Here is a 19,691-nt window from a genome sequence, read left to right on the forward strand (position 1 = left end):
TCATTTATTTAACCTGTTCTGTTCATAAAATACTATTGCTTTCAAATATGTATTTGTAATGTATGATGTGCGATGTGGCAGAAACAATACAAGACACACTACAGACATTCCCACTGTCAGTGCTAGCTTTCCTCTATGATTTGGCATGAACACAGCTAGACTATTTCCCATGCCTGCATTTCTGTCCATACTTATCATATAGGCTGTCCGTTTGTGCTACAGCCAGTGAGGAGGCTGATGCCATTTTAGTGTCTGCTGTAAGTCATAATCATCATCATCATCAACCCCCTTTTTCTGATGTTCTGCATGGGGTCAGGATGTTGTGTTAACAGTCACCATCTGTCTTCATTCACTACCACACTCCTGCCTTCTTAAACACTCATGCCTGATTGTCACAGATCTTCTCTCACAGTCCATCCACCTCTTTACTGGACAGTCTTGTTTTCTCTTACCTTCCTCCTGTCTGTCCCAAATCATATTCACCAGATTGTCTTCTGCTTTTCTGTATATGTTCCTAAACCACTGTAGTTTGATGTTCTTCATGTTTCACTGTTGCATTCATCACACTTTGGTTGTCTCCCTGCAGGTAGCCCTCAGCCGGCCCGAATACAAGAGTCTTGGGATTTCTGCATCGGATGCTGTCACCCCTTCCATGACATCAGGTCGTCAGGGGTATAAAACATGCAGCCGATGCCATTACGTCAGTCTTTCTTGCCGAGAAGGAGCCCGAAGCAGAAGCAGTTCGCAAGTGCCAGTCGGCCGCTACCTGAAATTTTCGTTTTTCGAGTTTCAGACCTGAAGTCTTTTAAAGCTAAGTACCCCGTTGGGGATTCTTTATTCTTGCTCTAACCAATGTCTGAAAAAGTTAACAATTGTCTTGCCTGTGGAAAGCAAATACCTCATAGAGATTTTCATTTTTACTGCATCACCTGTTTAGGCCCAGACCACGACGTCCCTCGCTGTCAGTTTTGTGCCTTGTTTAATGCCCGTACCATTCATTGTCAGGCTATTTTTGTAGCTTTCGCTCTCGTTCTCCGTATTCTGAAATAGCTTTGGTAAGCCATACGACTACCGATCTTACGAAAAAGCGCAAAGACAGAGACAGAACGCGTAGGTAAAACTGCCGATGACGCTTCCGTTAAGCTAGTCGCCAGTCCATCGGTACTCAGTGAGGCGCCTTTGCAGCCCCTGATGCCTGCTTCTACAGATTCACAGGCCTCTGCTGAGACCCAATCGGAGTCCGGTATGCTGCAAGATGCTTCTTCAACTATGGAACCTGCGGATGTCTCTACCTTGGATGGGTCCGGAGCCGCTGTGCAGGCACCGGCTTCTGAGAGTGTTTTCCGACCTACCGATATTCTTATTAAACCGACAACTTCTTTTTTAACTAAAACTACCGAGTTTCTCCAGCCCAGAGTTTGCACTACGCCTAGAAAACTGACGTCCAAAGTGCATGCTCAAGCTCCCATGCCACAAAAACAAATGCTTAGAATGGCTGAAGACCTTATTACTCTAATTAAGGGAAGCCAGCCTTCCCCTGCTAAAAAGACAAATAATTGAATTTCCTTCTGTTTCTACAGACCAGGAGTCTGATGACTCTGACCCTTCTGATTACCAGGAACATACCCTTTTCTACCTTTGAGGATTCAGATGTAGAGGAATCCATTCCCTCTGCCTCCCCTCCAGAAGAATCCATTCCCTCTGCCTCCCCTCCAGAGGATTTTTCTTTTGGTGAAACCTTGCATACCTTGAGAGCATTTCTGCTGGGAATGGCAGGACTATCCTCAGTCCAAAAAGAGACTCGGGGAATTTTTAGATTTGCCTCAACACAGGCATCTAGCAATACCCCCTGTCCTGGATATTGCAGATGATGTCTTCATGGACTCCAGTCTTACTCCTGACACTTTAACACCAGCTCCTAGAAAACCTGACAGGTACTACAGAGTACCTGACTCTCACAAATTTCTCTTTAAAAATCCTACTGCAGATCTAGAGACCATTTCCCAGGGACCTAAAGGCATTAAGGCTACTACAGCCAAAAACCCTACTCCCTCTAATAGAGATTCCAGAGCCTTGGACAGATGGGGTAAGAAGGTATATACTTCTGCAACTCTTGCCATCAGGGCTTTGTCAGATTCACATGCTTGAAGTACCAGCAACATATTATGGAACTAATTAAACAAAAAATGGTGTTACTTCCAGATTGTGCCGAAAATAAAGATTTACAAGAGTTATTGCATTCTGCAAACCAAGGTAGTAAACATACTCTGCAGTGCGGGTTTGATGCCTTAGAAGCATCTTGCAGGGCTGCTGTCATTGGGTCTGTACTGAGAAGGCATGCTTGGCTGAAGGAACAAGTCTTGCCAGACCATGTCAAAGCAAACTTACTAGATTCTCCATTAAATCAGGATCGTTTGTTTGGCACAAAAGCAGAAGAAGTTCTTAAAAAGATGGAAGAAAAAGCTAAATCTATGCAAACTGTTAAAGATTTCTTACAGGTGCAGCCACGTAGATTCAGTAGGCATTGGCCTTCAAAAAAACTGGTCCTTTCCAGTCCCTTCCAGGCCTTCTCAGTCCAAACCAAGGGGAAAACAGACCCCAAGACTACAGTCTCAGGGTATGCAGAGATCTAAACAATGGAGTGTTCCCACCTCAAAAACAGGGAGTGGTAAGCCACCCCCTTAGGGAAAAAGTTCACAATGATTTTCCAATTATCCTTCCCAGCCATGCCTAAGTACTTGCGCCCCTAGGAGGAAAACTCACCATTCATGCAAAAAACTGGATGTCCATTACTCAGGACCAATGGGTTTTAAACAGTTTACTCCAGGGATACAGATTCTAGTTCCACTCACTGTCATCCCCAAGTGGGTTGCCAGACCTTCCGCCAAACCAGTGGCAGAGGCTCTAAAGCAAGTACTTTCCCTTCTCTATATTAATGGCTGCTCAGCCTGTTCCATTAAAACAAAGGGGACAGGATTTCTACTCCAGACTGTTCCTAGTGCCCAGAAAAGAGAGCTCTTGGCGCCCTATCCTGGATCTGTCAATTCTGAACACCTTTCTTGTGGTCCCAAAATTAAAAATGCTTGCACTGCAACAGCTTCTTCCTATGCTAGTCAAGGATGCCTGGTTAGTCATCCTAGACTTAAAAGAAGCTTATCTGCACATCCTGATAAGGGAGTCTTGCAGGAAATATCTACGTTTCAGGGCAAGCTCTGTGCACTGTCAGTTCTCTGCACTTCTCTTTGGCTTATCTACTGCGCCCAGAGTATTCACAAAGTGCCTGGCTCCAGCCATTGCATACTGCAGGCAGAGAAATATTCAAATTTACCCATACTTGGATGATTGCCTGATTCAGGCAGACAGTCAGGAATTGCTACTTCAGCACCTGGCATTTGTAAAAAGACTTCTAACTTCATTGGGATACACCATCAACGAAAAGAAATCACAACTGGTGCCCAGCCAACAAATTGTATTCCTGGGAGCAAGCTTGAACACAACTTCCCAGATGGCATTCCTCACTCCAGAAAAGCAGGTTTCAATCTAATGGCCACCAAAACCTAGCTATCTGCAAGGAAAATACTGCAAGCCCTAGGGTTCATGGCCTCATGCATTCTGCTAATTCCATATGCAAGACTGCATATGAGGAAACTTCAGTGGTACTTATAAAGTCTCTGATGTCAACATTCTCAGGACCTGGAAACAGCGATTCCTATCATACCTTGTCTAATGGCAGAGTTCCTTTGGCGGGCAGAGGCATGCAACCACAACAAGGGACTTCATTTCACTCAACCCCTCACCGCCCAAACCCTGACAACAAATGCATCAGACTATGCATGTTGGGCTCACATGGCAGGCAAATTCATTCAAGGCAAATGGAACCCAGAACAAATTCCCCTGCATATCGATCAGAAAGAGATGCTAGCTGTACAGAATGCTCTGACTGCCTTCAAATACCTTATCCTTCCAGGACAGCTCCTGATAAAGACAGACAACACCACAGTTATGTGGTACATAAACAAGCAGGGGGAACTCATTCTCATTACCTAGCAGAGCTGCTCCACAGAGTCCTATCCTTCTCATCCATTAAGATTTATGCCTCTGCCATCTCAGCTCATTATAATGCTGAGCCACCTCTCTTTTTTCACCCTGTCATCAAACAGTTCCTGAGAGGAGTTACAATGTAAGGCCCCCTAGGAGAGCTCCCACCCTGGCCTGTGACCTTAACTTTATACTGGAGAAGCTCACATCCCCCCCTGAACTTGCTGCTTCAGCAGAGTTAAAATTCCTCTCTTGGAAAACAGCCGTACTTCTAGCTATTACTTCAGCAAGAAGAGTGTCTGAGTTACAGGCACTAATGGCGGTGGAGCCTTTCATTATTTTCCAGGCTGACAGGGTTTCCCTCAGGACTAACCCATCCTTTCCCTGGCTTAATTTTCCATAGTGCTATTCTTACTTCTTCTAGAGTGGACTCCTTTTATTCTCTCATCACAGGCTGTGTCTGAGGCAGTGCAGCTTGTGTGGAATTGTTTTCATTCAGAAGCAGCTGAAAGTACTCCTTCCGCCTGCATGTGATGTTCTGTGGACTGGTGAGCAGGTTGTTGCTGGCATCCCTTGTACAGGTTGCCTGACTATCTTCTGTTGCTGGCATCCCTTATGAAGGCTGTCTGACTATCTTCTTTAACTTTCTGTCTTTGCTTTGCAACCTGATATAGTTTCTTTGTGCCACCTGCCGAGTCCCTTTCTAGAAGCCAGTAGAGTGCCTCCGATGCCCTGTTCTTTATTATTGCATCTCCTTTCTTAGCTTCTTTGTTAGCCAACCTTTAGTGTTTGGTCCATCTTTTCTGTGTCTCACTTTTTCCTTCTCTCCTTTCTTTTGATTTTACTTCCTGGACTTCTGCATTCCACCACCAGCTTCCTTATGTACCTTATTTCCATGGGTCTGTATCATATAATCAGATGTTCATCTCCACGAACCTCCATTTATCGAACTGAAAACAGTGAACATGCACTTCAGTGAACATGAATTTCAGCGATTTTCTAAAACAGGGAATAGCATTAGTTGAGCAAAATCAGAAAATTTGCCCTTTTCCCCACTGTAGTGCGATCTTGGACTTGGTATATATATAGTTATGAGGGTGTCGGGAGTGCAGCCCCCCCACCCCCGGGTGGGTTTGACATACTGCAGTTTGTCTGATGGTTGCAATGCTGGCCAACTTATGCCATTCCCTATTTTAGAAATTCACTGAAGTTCACGTTCTCTGAAGTGAACATTAGCTGTTTTCAGTTCGATGAATGGACATTTGCAAAGTTGAACTTTTGATTATATAGTATAGAACCTATTTCCATACCTAGTAAAAAGTATATATCCTACTCATGCTGAAGCCTTTTCAAGTCAAAAACGGAGCAAAAACAGTGAAAAAACCTGAAGCAGCACCATGACTGAGGCTGTATAAAAAACAACTAAAGCATAAAAGCAAACATAATTTAATTAGAAAACAAAAGGCCTGAGTACATAGATGAGCGCTTTCGGCGAAACTTCGCCTTCTTCAGATCATATAGTACAAAGGTCCATGTTGGTTAAAATAACAATAAATAGCCAGTCACTGACGTACCTTCAAAAATTAACAAATCCAAATGCCAAGCATAAAATCAGGAAGTATAATAGCAAAAAATGTATCTGACCAATCCTATACTAGGAAGGGTTCTAATGACCAATAACAAGACATTTCCTGGATTGGAACAATAACATTGGAAAAACTTATTGAAAACAAACAATGTGAAAAGACCTTATATAATTGTGTGTATGTCATGAAAATGTAACCAGTAAACTTCTTGGTACTTTGTGATCAATATATGTATATAATAAGTACATGGATGCTTAAGTCTGCCTGCTTTCGAGGCTGTGGATAGTGGTTACACAATATTACTGAACAAAGGTCTTCATTCACAGTAAGGTTAAACAGAGTAATGAAAACATAAACTACCCATCTGGGGTATTTGATTCTTGTTTAGGATACTAATGGACAATGGAAAATAGAAAATAAAGTCATGAATTCTAATATGAAGTTGCCCACATTTGCGGTTACAGCTATTCAAAAGTTAGATAAGCCAGTCAATAATTTACTTAGATTGTAAGCAACCAATCAGTAAATCGGCCCATCGGAAAATAGAAAATAGTCATGAATTCTAATATGAAGCCACCTGCATTCGCGGTTACAGCTATTTAAAGCATTAGTTAGATAAGCCAGTCAGTTTGCGTAAATTATAAACAACCAATCAGTAAATCGGCCAAACTCTGCAGTAAAACTTATACTGAGCTAGAGGACTATGACGGAGACCGTCCATTTTCACGGCTATGGCCATTTCCGTATACGAAGTTGGAAACAGACATTGAATTTGAGTAACGGTCTGCCTATCCACAATTTATTTAAAAGCTAGACAGAGTTTTGTACAAGTCTAAAGCTGTCCGCAATTGCAGCTACGGCTGTATCTACTAATACAACTAGGGACAATCAGACCAGCTGTTGAAGAGTGATAGCCAATCAGTATATAAGTTAGGTCACTTGTAGCCAATCAGTAAATCGGCCAAAACTCTACAGTTAACTTTATGCAAGCTCAGAAGACTGAGAACAGAGACTAGCCTACGGCCCTTCCTACATACAAGATTAATGTTTGATGTTCACTGGAAATATTGTTAGTCCTAATGTATTAAAATTTTCAAGAAGGTACATAGGTCCATATAAAGCTAATTGTAACATGTAGAGGGAGACCATTCGTATTCACTTCTGTGATCACTTCCGCATTCGTGGTTGAGATCAAACTATAGGTGCTGGCTAAATGGCAGTCAGCCAGTCAGTAGTTCAGCCAAAGTCTATGTAAATTAAGAGGCAAAGGCTGTCCGCATTTGCAGATATGGCCTTTTCCACATTTGCGGTAGGGGCCAATCAAATCAGATAAACAAATATCATGGCCATGGCCAATCAACAAAAGGCCAATGAAATCTCAGTTGGGTTTTGGTCACCAAGTCTGTGACTCTGCCAATCAATAGGAAGCATAAAAAAGGGAGAAAATCAGTCCAAGCCTTATGCAAAATCTAAGACTAAGGGCAGAGACCATCTGTTTTCACGGCTACGGCCCTTTACACACAAAAACTGATGTTTGAAAAAACAATGTTAGTCCTGATGTATTAAGATTTTCTTGAAAATACAAAAATGCATATAGAGCTAATTTAACGGGTAAAGGCAGACCATCCTTATTCATTGCTGCGGTCATTTCCGCATTCACGGTTGAGATCAAGTAATAGGTGCTGGCTAAATGTCAGTCAGCCAATCATTAATTCAGCCAAAACCTACGTGGATGGAAAAGCATCAGTGAAGGCACACACAAGTGTGGAAGATGCAAAGCTTGCAAATACATTGACAAAAATAATTCCTTTGTGTATCCGATTACCAATAGGACTTATTGTTTTAAAGCAAAAGCCAACTGCAATACACAGCATTTAGTCTATCTAGCAACATGCTGTGAATGCTCATCTTTCTATATTGGAACGACTGCTCAGCAATTTAAGAATAGAATCTTGCGACACATTAGAGACATTTCCAAAAGTGACCCACATAACAGTCTTGCTGGTCACATTGCACTTTACCCAACACATAGATTTTTGTTTAGAGCAATTAAGGTCCTCCAGCCAACACCCAGGGGAGGGGGCTGTTCTCATTGTACTGAACATTGCGAAATGAAATGGATTACGAATTTGAGAAGTACCCGTGCTCCAGGCCTCAGTAGCCTGATACCCCTTAAACCAGCTCTTAAAAAATAGATGTCTCAAAACAAACAAATGATTTTTAAATTGCTTTTTCAATCCAAAAATTACTACATTGTTTAATTTTCTATGTATTCTGATTTTATAGGTTGTCCTTAAGTTTATTTAGGATGCCAATTGAACTGGCTCATCTTAGTTTACATTGAGTTTATTTAGAACTGATAAGATTGACAATCTTGAATTTTAATTGATAATTACTGCATTATTCTAGTCTCTTTTTCCAAGAGTATTATTTTGAATATGTTTGTGTTGACAGTGGTGCTTCTATCTTTTGAATGTGCCGCAAGCAGAGAATATCATATTGTTCCTAAATAAGCAATGGGATAGACTGACTTTGTCCCTTCTTAACGCTTATGAGCTTTATAATGTATTTGCTTACTTAGGAAACTGATTATTTTTAGGCATTTTAATTATTGTTTTATAATTATTGCTTTAAAGATGGCAGTTTATATATCCTCCTCAGTACTGTTTTCATTTCTTTTTTTTTTTTTTAGCATAGTTATAACATATTTTCGTTTCAAGTCCATTATTGGGTTTAACACAACTGATATAATTCTCAATAATGTTAACTGAGAAGCATTTCCTTTAAAAGTAACCATGAACGTGCTTATATGTTGATAGATATGCCTTTTTTCTTGATTTTAGAGACAGTAATACACATTATTTTGCTTAGTCAAATATGTGATTTGTTTATTTTCTTATTTTGCAGTGTTCATTGGTTGCAATGTACGCAAATGCAACTTCTGTATTTTGGAATACTTTCAGGAATATTGGTTAATATTTTCTTCAAGGATTATCAGCCTTAATTTGTGTTTCTAAAGTAATTTATACACTTGTACACCATGTAAATTGATATGTTCCTTGCTGTAGGTTCATTTACTTGTTCTATATTATTCATAAAAGACGCTATCATATAAGCATTGACACAGATAGAATTTATGTTATATTATTAGCTTGTAACACACCACATCTTATGTGCCACAGCCATGTTGTACTTATCCAACTAGTTCTACATATATTTATATCCCTAAGTACTCATTAATATCTATATATTCCATGTTTCATTTAATGAGGGTCCTATTAGTTTGATTTCTGTGTTGGTTAATTTGCTCTTTTCTTCATGTTCCCTAAACATTGGCTGAGTTACAGATTCGCTGACCAAAACCCAATCGAGATCCCATAGACCCTTTGTTGATTGGCCACTGTATCTGATTGCCTAATTTGATTGGCCCACCGCAAATGCAGAAAAGGCCATAGCCGCTAATGCGGACGGTCTTTGCTTTTCCATCCACATAAGTTTTGACTGAATTAATGAATGGCTGACTGCCATTTAGCCAGCACCTATTACTTGATCTCAACTGTGAATACGGAAGTGACCACAGCAATGAATAAGGACGATCTCACTTTACCCATTAAATTAGCTCTATATGCACTTTTGTATTTTCCTGAAAATCTTAATATATCATCACTAACTTCATTTTTTCAAACATCAGTTTTTATGTGTAAAGGGCCGTCGCCATGAAAACGGATGGGGTCTGACCTTAGTCTTTGATTTTGCATAAGGCTTGGGTTGATTTTCTCCCTTTTTTATGCTTCCTATTGATTGGTTGAGTTACGGATTTGCTGAGTGAAACCCACCTGAGATTCCATTGACCTTTTGTTGATTCGCCATGATATTTGTTTATCTGATTCGATTGGCCCCTACCGCAAATGCGGAAAAGGCCATATCCGCGAATGCGGATGGCCTTTGCCTCTTAATTTACATATACTTTGCCTAAACTACTGATTGACTGCCATTTAGCCAGCACTTATAGTTCGATCTCAACCGCGAATGCGGCAGTAAACTTAGAAGTGAATACGAATGGTCTCCCTCTACCCATTACAATTAGCTTTATATGCACCTATGTACTTTCTTGAACATTTTAATACATTATGACTAACAATATTTCTAGTGAACATCAAACATTAATCTTGTATGTGGAAAGGGCTGTAGCCGTGAAAACGGACAGTCTTTGTGCTCAGTCTTCTGAGCTTGCATAAAGTTAACTGTAGAGTTTTGGCCGATTTACTGATTGGCTACAAGTGACCTAACTTGTATATTGATTGGCTATCACTCTTCAACAGCTGTTCTGATTGTCCCTAGTTATATTTGTGAAAACAGCGGTAGCCGCAATTGCGGACAGCTTTAGACTTGTACAAAACTCTGTCTAGCTTTTAAATAAATCGTGGAAAGGCAGACCATTACTCAATCAAATTCATTGCCTGTTTCCAACTTCGTATACAGAAATGGCCATAGCCATGAAAACGGGCAGTGTCCGTCATAGTCCTTTAGCTCTGTATAAGTTTTACTGCAGGGTTTGGGCCAATATACCTGATTGGTTGTTTATAATTTAAGTAAATTATTGATCGGCTTATCTAACTAATGCTTTGAATAGCCGTAACCGCGAATGCAGGCAACTTCATATTAGAATTCATGACTTTATTTTCTATTTTCTGATGGGCCAATTTACTGATTGGTTGCTTATAATCTAAGTAAATTATTGACTGGCTTATCTAACTTTTGAATAGCCGTAACCGCAAATGCGGGCTGCTTCATATTAGAATTCGTGACTTTGTTTTCTATTTTCCATTGTCCATTAGTATCCTAAACAAGAATCAAATATCCCAGATGGGTAGTTTATGTTTTTATTACTCTGTTTACCCTTACTGTGAATGAGGACCTTTTTTCAGTAATATTGTGTAAACACTGTCCACAGCCGCGAAAGTGGGCGGACTTAAGCATCCATGTACTTATTATATACATATATTGATCACAAAGTACCAAGAAGTTTACTGGTTACATTTTCATGACATACACACAATTATATAAGATCTTTTCACATTGTTTGTTTTTAATAAGTTTTTCCAATGTTATTGTTCCAATCCAGGAACTGTCTCGTTATTGGTCATTAGAACCCTTCCTAGTTTAGGATTGGTCAGATACATTTTTTGCTGTTATACTTCCTTATTTTATGCTTGGCATTTTGATTTGTTAATTCTTGAAGGTGTGTCAGTTGTAACTAATATAATTGGCTATTTATTGTTATTTTAACCAATATGGACCTTTGTACTATATGATCTGAAGAAGGCAAAGTTTTGCCGAAAGCGCTCATCTATATACTCAGGCCTGTTGTTTGTTTTCTAATTAAATTACGTTTGCTTTTATGCTTTAGTTGTTTTTTATACAGCCTCAGCTGTGGTGCCACTTCAGGATTTTTTACTATTTCCATACCTGGCTGAGCAACATACCTATTCTGTAGTCCTCACACATGCTATTTTAAAGCACTGCCATTCTTTTTAAAATCCACCCATTTCCTCCTTCTCTTGGGGTGCTAGAGCCACAAGTAATTCCTTGAACTGTTGTACTTTTTCTCCAGTCATCTTTGAGGTCTTCAGTCTGGTCTTTGTTGGCCTTTTCTGATCACTGCTTGCAGCTGATTGTGGCAATCAGTGGTTTCTGCTGTGGGCCGACTGTTTCACTGGGGATGACTTTGCAATCACTGATTCTGCCCAAGTGTCCTATACTAGGAGGAAGTGTACCTAAGTTGCATGTTGGCTACTCTTGTATGTGATCTTGTGACCATGTGTTGGCTACTGTAAAGCCATTTGCTGGAGTAGACTGGCCTCTCCTTCTTTATTGCTGTTGCCCCACCTACGTGTACCCAGGCAGTCCGCATATCCTGTTCTCTCTGTTCTGATGTATGTGCATTCAGGTCACCTGTCATCAGCACCAGTTCATGTTGTCCTGCTTTAGATTTCCATGGGCCTGTCACTAATTCTAATGACATCCCTCACTGCCTTTGAAGCCTCTCTCTCATCAAAATTCCCACACCATTTCTAGCCTGTCCTCCTCTTGAGTAGTAGACGCCAGACTACCTCTGCTGCACTACCTTTCCTTCCATCTTGTCTCCTGGATATATAGGATGCCCAGCCTCCTCCTTACCATTATGCCATCCACTTCCGAGCTGCGTCCTGTCAGTAAACCTACACTGAGTGTAGGAATTCTTAGTCCATATTTTGGCAGGTTCATTGACTTTTACATCCAGATTTTGGTCAGAGCTATCCCAGGTAACTCAAGTTGGGCAACTAGACACTGGCTAGTAGCTTATTGAGCCAGGGCTTTGTAACAGTCACACACTGGCCCATAGCTTCATAGGAAGTTACTAGGCTATTGACCTGAGGGTCGTTTTTAAGCCTAGCCTATTACACCCATTTTATTTCAAGAGAAAAGGTCTAGTTATTGTGTAAGATTATTATTAGTAATGACTGCCCATGTCCAAGAGGGATGTGGAAGCTATTCCCAGCAAGAATTTGCAGTTCTTCATCCATTCATTCAGGCTCCTTTTGAACAGTGTCCTAGAGGTGCTGTGCTTAACATGAATTGGTAGCCTATTCCAGAGAAGGGGCAACCTCTTTGAGATGAATTTGTCTCTTCAGCATGTTCTATTTAAATTGCAGGCCAGAATTAAGTCACTGGAGTGGGTAATTCTAATTCCATTTGACTTATGTGCAGCAACTTCATCAAGTTGGGGTCAGAGATTGCTGTGTAAGCCAGGCACAAGCCTGCCCTAAGCAGCCTATATGCTACTGAGTACAGTGACAAAGACTTCAGCCTGGCTGTGTAAGTCATGTGCTGAAGACCCTGGATTTTCTTCTTTAAAAATCTCTGTGGTCTCTTGCTGCAGTACTTGGTACGGTACATAACAAAGGGGGTGTTATACTCAATTATGGGCCTGATAAGGGATGAGTATAGGGAGGTTATAACTTCTTTTGCTGTTTTGGCTATTTCCTTGCTAATCAAATGTGCAATGTAAAATGCATTTCTTACTACAGTGGATTCATGTTGGTCAAAGTTTAGGTCACAATCTACTTGTATGCCCACATCCCTCAGTACAGCATTCATACTTAAGGTATCATTGTTTATTTGAGAGTTAGTAGGGACATTGAAAGGGATGATACTTTTTTGCATTTAGTTTGAGTCTATGACTTTGGCATCAATTGTTGGTCTGTGTAAGCCCCTGTTGGAGTACACTGACATAATTTGGGGAGTCGGTGGTTGTGCCAAGTTTGCAGTCATCAACAAACCTGGTCAACCACAGCCCCTTTGTTTTACCCTCAAGTTCTGAGAAGTAAATACCAAACAAAAGAGGGCCCATTACTGACCGAAACTCCGACTTCAGAAAATTTCAGAACGCCAACCTGCACTCGCAAAACTGCTTCTGCATCGGACCATGCGGCAAAAAAGACTGAGGATATGACGTCGGTCATGCGCATTAGTACCCTGACGTACTGACGTCAGTCTAATGCGCCCTGACCGACGTCAGCCGTATACTTTGGTATTCGGGCCGACTGGACAGCGGACTACCCAATAGTTAGGACTGCAGCAATGTGGATCCTCGAACATCTACATTTATGGTAGGTACAAAACTGTACTTTCTCATTTTTCTTATGTAAATAATTGATTTATATACATAATTGATTTATATATTCTTTGGGTACCCCAGAAAAAGGAATTACTGACAGTGGGACTTAAAAAAATGAATTAAATGCATTTTTTTTCTTCTCAGAGATAAATATTAGCTGTGCATTTTAGTATTGAGATTACAGTGATCCATTTCTCTTCACTGCTGTTTTAGGTTCTTCATTTGTTAATGTCATTCTTGAGGGTCCAGAACACAGTTCCAAGCTGCTGTGGTATATCCACTGTTGCCCTGTGACCACTTGTGATGACTTATCTGTGATTCTCCTCATGGTCTCCTTTGACCTCATTAAATATGGTGCAACCCTACCATATGAATTACTGCCATCTCACATCCCTTTCCAGACTCAGTGATGCAGACCAAAAGGAGCCTTGCCTTTTCTGACTGTGTGTCACTTTATACTGAATGATGTAGGAATTCCTGACTGAGAGGCATGTAAGGCACCACACCTTTGTCTTGGTAACAACTTGGAAACAATTTGTTAGGATTACCTTTTCTTCACAATGAACGTGTTTCAAAACTTTGCATCTTTTTTCATTTTAAATAACATCAGAATCCCTGACCTCAACTGTACAGCACCTAGTATACCTTCCTGCTTTGGTGTTTAAATATGATCTATAGCGTATACATTTGCTGTATGTGCCTGCCTAGTTGCTATTGATACTATCACATTATGCAGCTGTGGGTCTAAGTCAGGTGAGAACCTTGGTAGCTGAAAAGCTGCTGCAGCCAAAACAAATCAGTGGAACCTGGAAGATTAGATATAGTCACCATGTGGGGAGTAGCGCCTGCTGTACCGTCACACCTTATATGATCAAATCTGAGGTCATTACATCTCAGGAAGGAGGGTCCCCATTAAGAAGTTTTCAGTGGCTGTCTTGTTTAAATCAAGTGGCTGTTCTCAGGGTGATTTATTCCAGTGATACGGAAACAGCTTGGACAGTTTGTGAGGCTACTTTTCAGTTTGAATCATTTAATTCCCCTGATTGGCTTTGGCACCCAAACTTAATTTTGGGTAGACTTTTTTTGCCTTCCTATTTACCCTTTCATGTAGCACAGTATGTGCTTGTGGAAAGTTGTTTATTGCTTTTTTCAGTTCAACCATGAGGATGTCAGAACTGTACACTGTTGGACATCAGCAGGTTTGAATTTTTGAAATATAAAAAGCCTCCTTTCTTTTCATCCTTTCTCTGTCTTAAGCTGGTGTGTGAATAAATCTTTGTGTGTGCCAAATGCCAGTGAGAAAGCGTTGTTTTGTGTTTTAGTGGTCATTTATAGAGGTCTGTAGAAAGTCTAAACAATTTCTTGTTTCCTTTTCTGTTGGAAAGAGAAGTACAAGTTTATCTAAATACTGCTCGAGCAAATATTTCACAAGCTCTGCGTTGGTTTCATGGGGGTATGAACAGTGAGGAATTAGCACAGAACTGTAATGCTTTTTGTTATTTTAATGGACATACAGTGATTTGTGCCGCTGTTATCCAGATGTCTTCACATACCATTTGTTAAGCATTGCTTCTTGTAGGAGGTCAAGACTCTGACCTTAGTGTACTTCTGAAACTGGGTTTGTACTTCTCTGCCATTTGTTGTTATTCATAGCTTCTACCACTGGCACTGCCTAGAGCTTGCTCTGTATCCTTGCATGTTGCATTAAGATGTGAATCATTTAAGTGTTCCACCACCATGTCAAACTGTGTAGTGCCCCCTCACCATAAACACATGCCTACATACAGAGACAGACATATACACGTGCACACATACTGCCTGCTGCACCACCCCATTTTGTGCAATCAAATCCAAGGTCATTCCACCTCAGCGAGACGGAAACTCCATTATGGGGGTTTTAATTGGCTGTAAGTTGCAGTTGTTTCCGTATTGGCTGTTTTATATTTGTATGAATTAAAATTCATATATTTTTCTGTGCACTTCCCTGACTTTAAAGGGGCAGGCATAGCTACCCTTGAACTGGAAGGAACTGATGAGTGAGTAGAGTAATTTATGCATGCATGGAAAATGGCAACTTCTCTTCTGTGCATGTGACCTTCAGCTTTTGACAGTGGCTTCTGTAGATTCCTGTCAGGAATGGGATTCCATTAACTCTGTTGTGGTAAGTTTCCTAGGTTAGTGAAGTCCATATTAGTATATAGATATCAACCAGAAGATGTAGCTTTTACATGATATCACTGTGGAGTCCTGTACTGTTGCCCTGCCAGCTGCCTCACAGGCTGACTTCAACTGTCTTCATTCTTTTATAGGTTCATAGGTGGAGTTTCTAGGCTATAGGCCTAAGAGCCATTTTAAGTTTAGCTAAGCTTACCTAAATTTACTAAAGTATTGCTGACATGTGTCTACCCAAAGGAATTTTACAAGGTGTAATATAGGCTTGTACACATCAAGCATTCACAAGGATGCACCTGTTCGTTAGGGACATGGGTGCCAAACCAGGGATAAATTTGTGATTTTCCATCCACTGGTTCAAATTACATTTGAATATGGTTAGGGGTGAGCTTTGCTTCACATGGATAGGAATTTTATTAACATTAAGTACAGAGGAAATCAGAGTGATGCAGATATTGGTGAAGTAATCAAGTTACAGAGGGTAGATTGATAGCAGCAAATAAATGAATTTATGACTGAAGTACTCTATTTATGCCGACAGTATTTATTTTGAAATACTGATGCTGTGTTTTTTCATCCTGGCATACTTAAAGAAAAATTAGTTTTCGACTTTATACATTGTTGTTGCTATCCTGTATGTTTACCACTTCTTGTCACATTGACCACTCAGATAGAAAACATGGTTAGTGATTGGGCATTTACACTTTAGTATCAGACAAAGATACCATCACATAGCATTGTAATTCTAAAGTTTGAGATAACTGTTCCGATTCTTTTTTTTTTTTTTAGGTTATACCAAAGGATTATAAGACTATGACTGCTTTGGCAAAGGCTATCTCCAAAAATGTACTTTTTGCTCATCTGGATGACAATGAAAGAAGGTACAGTATAAACATTTTGTATTGCATTTCTCTTGGTTTGCCATTCTGGAGTAAACAGTAATGTTTGAAATAGTTATTTGTTCACCCTTACATCTTGTACCAACACAGTCAGATTGTCTGTGGTGTTTTCTGTATAATCTATTGCATTGGTTATAGTGGGTGATGCGATCAACTGATGTGTTTTCTGTACTGAGTCAGTCCCACTTGGCTTAATATTTTGTTAATTGGCTTGACTTTGCTGGGCAGAACTCTTTCATAAAAGTGACCTAGGGAGTAAAACTTCCACAGATTAAAAAAAGTATAAAATGCAGCACAACAATGAAAAGTTGTAATAAAAGGAGTAAGACAGAAAAAATATGTAGGCAAGATATGTATATCACCACAAATATGTGCACATGCATTAGTACCTGTTTGTTCTAAATGACATCCAATTAATGCATTGTGCAAGTACAAACAAGAAGATGCATACTTATGCTACTGTGTCTAAACTTACAGGAGAGGTTGAGGTAGTTAGCAAATAGAGTATATCCATCATTATATTTCTTGAGCATAGATACTATTACTGGACTAAAAAGTACAGTTGAGCATTATCCAGGCTGGGCTCATTTTCTGACAGACAGGGAATTGAAAGTTCAAGTTTTAAGTAAAGCTTTGAAGTCATTCAAATTGCCTGAAAATGTGACTAAAGCTTGTTCCAGGCTGCAGATAGGAAGTTATTAGGGGGCACTGTCTCAAATTGTTTTGGAGTTTGTTTTGTTATGTTGTTATGTGTTGTAGAGTTTCCTTTTTAACCCCAACTTTCATTTCAGGTTACCCTCCCCCATGCCTAATCACCCAGTTTGTTCCTTCATAAGGGTTAATGCCAGGCACATATGTTCTTTGACCAAAGTGAGAGCAATTCTGCCTATTTATTCCTTGCTTGGGGAGGTATTTGTATCCGCCGTATCATTTCTCCAGGAGGTGAGTGTCAGGTGCTTCAGTCAAGATGTTCATAATGGTGTGGAGCCACAACACCTAATTCCATCCCCTGTTAGTAACTTGTAACTTACATAAGGCACATGTGCAGCCACAGATGTTAACCTGCTATGAATGTGGCTCACATATGACTGCAGCTTATAGCTGCAGAAGCTTTAACATTTCTTGTTATACACTTAGACCTCTGTAGTTATTAACCAAGAAGTGAACCAGTTATTAACCAAGAACATCCCCGAATGGACAGGCTGGTGTGAGTCACTCACTTCCTTCTTTCCCATGCATGGTTCTTGAAGCTCCCATGCTGCTAATTGAAGATGGGTCATCAAACTCATAGACAGGGCTTCATTCTTGTACTGGTGGGCAGTGGTATGTAGTAGCTTTTGAAGAAAACATCAATGTTTCCTTTTATGATTTATGTCAAGAAATTCATCTGGATAAATCTGGGTAGTTCTTTTAACGAATGTAGTATCTTTTATTTTTATACCTACTGTTCATACAACATTCAGTTTTTGATGATCATCAAATTTCCTATCTAAGGACATTACAGTGGTTTGTAGATGAATGAATGTTGGCTAGAAATTTAGGAATTTTATTACGGCCACTACTGTCTTCTTGAAACAAAATTCTATTAAAATTCCTCATAGCTAGTGTAAAACATGTGAGTCTTGGTACAAGAAGGATCTGTACGATGACCTGCCTGGCTTCTAGTGGCAGAAAATATTTTATTTTACATTGTGCGCCCAGTTTGCTGTTAGTATACTTTAGAGCTGCGGTGGGGTGCTATCTTGAAGTATCATGTCAGTTATAATACCTATTTTTGTGGGGGGGGTTTTGTGTCATTTTCATTGGGTGTTATTTTGTGTCAGCAGTTTGTTTACTTGACTTGGACAGTTACTGTCTTAAGAGTGTTTGTTCTGGCTAAGACTGTGGCATCATGAGTTTGCTTGCCAGAGGAGATGGCATTAGTTTTCTTTTCCCCTAAGAATCAACCTATTGATTGTAATCATGTCTGTTAGAGAATGTAACCTTATCTGCAGTTGATGTGAATTTAGCAGGGATTTGAGGCCAATGAATAAATGTCAAGTTATCCATGGACTGGACTAATTGTCCTCCATTCTTATGCAATTCTGACTATTGGTATGCATTGAGAAGAGGGCGACTCTAGAGTGGGTCATTTTGGAGTCCTGTGTTTCACCTGTATGGGCCTGGTAATATATTTTGCCATGCCATTAGTTTTTTCCTGATGGTTTATGAATCGTTCCAGTACTGGTGTGCTAAAACCTTCATCTTTTAGTCATGGAACCATCAGTTTTTGATCTATGAGATCATAGACTTTGAGGAAGTCAAAGATGGTGGCCATTGTACAAAGGCCTTTGTATGAGTTTGTGGAGACACAGGCCACACACTCCATTATGGCTGAGTGAGTACTGTGTCCATTTCTGAAGCCATGTTATGTTTGTGAGACTCTTATGTTGTGCAAAACAGTTGGAGAATTGTTGATGTGCCACTTTTTCTAGTATCTTCGAGAGTAAGTGCACTGATAAGACATTATTTCTCAACATCAAGCTCAGTTCACTCTTAAAGAAAGAGACAATCACAATCCTGACTTTTTTAGTTTTTTAGCATTATCCCTTCTTTAACATTCCTGAATAATAATTTAGTTAAATGTAGTAGATTACACTGCGACTAGTCTGAAGATAGAATATTCTTCAAGATGTCTGCCTGCACTCTTTGTCAAAAGCTAAAAATAATACTTCAGATGACTAGACGACATACTAGACTTTATTCTCATCAGTGTCAAGGATGCACTAGCCAAGCCTCTACTTAAACTGTACAGTTTTAGTCTATCCACAGGGTTTGTGCTTGATGCCAGGACAACAGTCACTATGTCTCACCTACACAAGGGCAGCCCGTATATAGACCCAGGTAATTAGAGGCCCATTAGCCTCACCAAACTTGTATGGAAAGCCAGGGAAGGTATCGTAGCGGAACTCATTTTTGCAGACAAAAGCAGCTTAAGTGAGCTAGACTCTAGTCAGTTTGATTTTGTGAAAGGTTCTAGTGAACCTTTTATGTTTCTTTGAAATGGTTACACAGGCTGTGGACCATGGTCTTTCCATGCATGCTGCTTATCTCAACCTGACCAAGACCTTTGGTGCTATCCCCCATGCTAGTATTATTGAAAAATTAGACTGACATAATGTAAGACCCTACAGTGTCCAGCAAATTAGCTATCAAATGGATCCTAGATTGTAAAAGTTGTGTCAATGAATGTAACATTTTAACTAATGACGTACTACAACTATCGGTGCTGGGCCCTTTCTTATTTGGCATTCATGTTGCAGAAATCCAAGCCATTCTCCCAGTAGTGTGGGTTAC

The 19,691-nt window shown here is 40.1% G+C and overlaps 1 protein-coding gene across 5 annotated transcripts in view; it reads left to right on the forward strand.

Annotated features, from left to right (window-relative positions):
- PRKAR1B (protein kinase cAMP-dependent type I regulatory subunit beta) overlaps window positions 1-19,691 on the forward strand; it is a 2,005,749-nt gene that overhangs the window by 871,979 nt on the left and 1,114,079 nt on the right. For all 5 annotated transcript variants that reach the window (XM_044089686.1, XM_044089688.1, XM_044089687.1 and 2 more), the window contains one exon: window positions 16,246-16,337. In XM_044089686.1, the coding sequence (XP_043945621.1) occupies window positions 16,246-16,337 (92 nt within the window). The remainder of the gene's footprint in view (window positions 1-16,245; window positions 16,338-19,691) is intronic.

This window comes from Protopterus annectens, chromosome 12.part0 (assembly GCF_019279795.1).
Source record: "Protopterus annectens isolate FY-2018-M chromosome 12.part0, PAN1.0, whole genome shotgun sequence".
NCBI classification, from domain to species: domain Eukaryota; kingdom Metazoa; phylum Chordata; order Ceratodontiformes; family Protopteridae; genus Protopterus; species Protopterus annectens.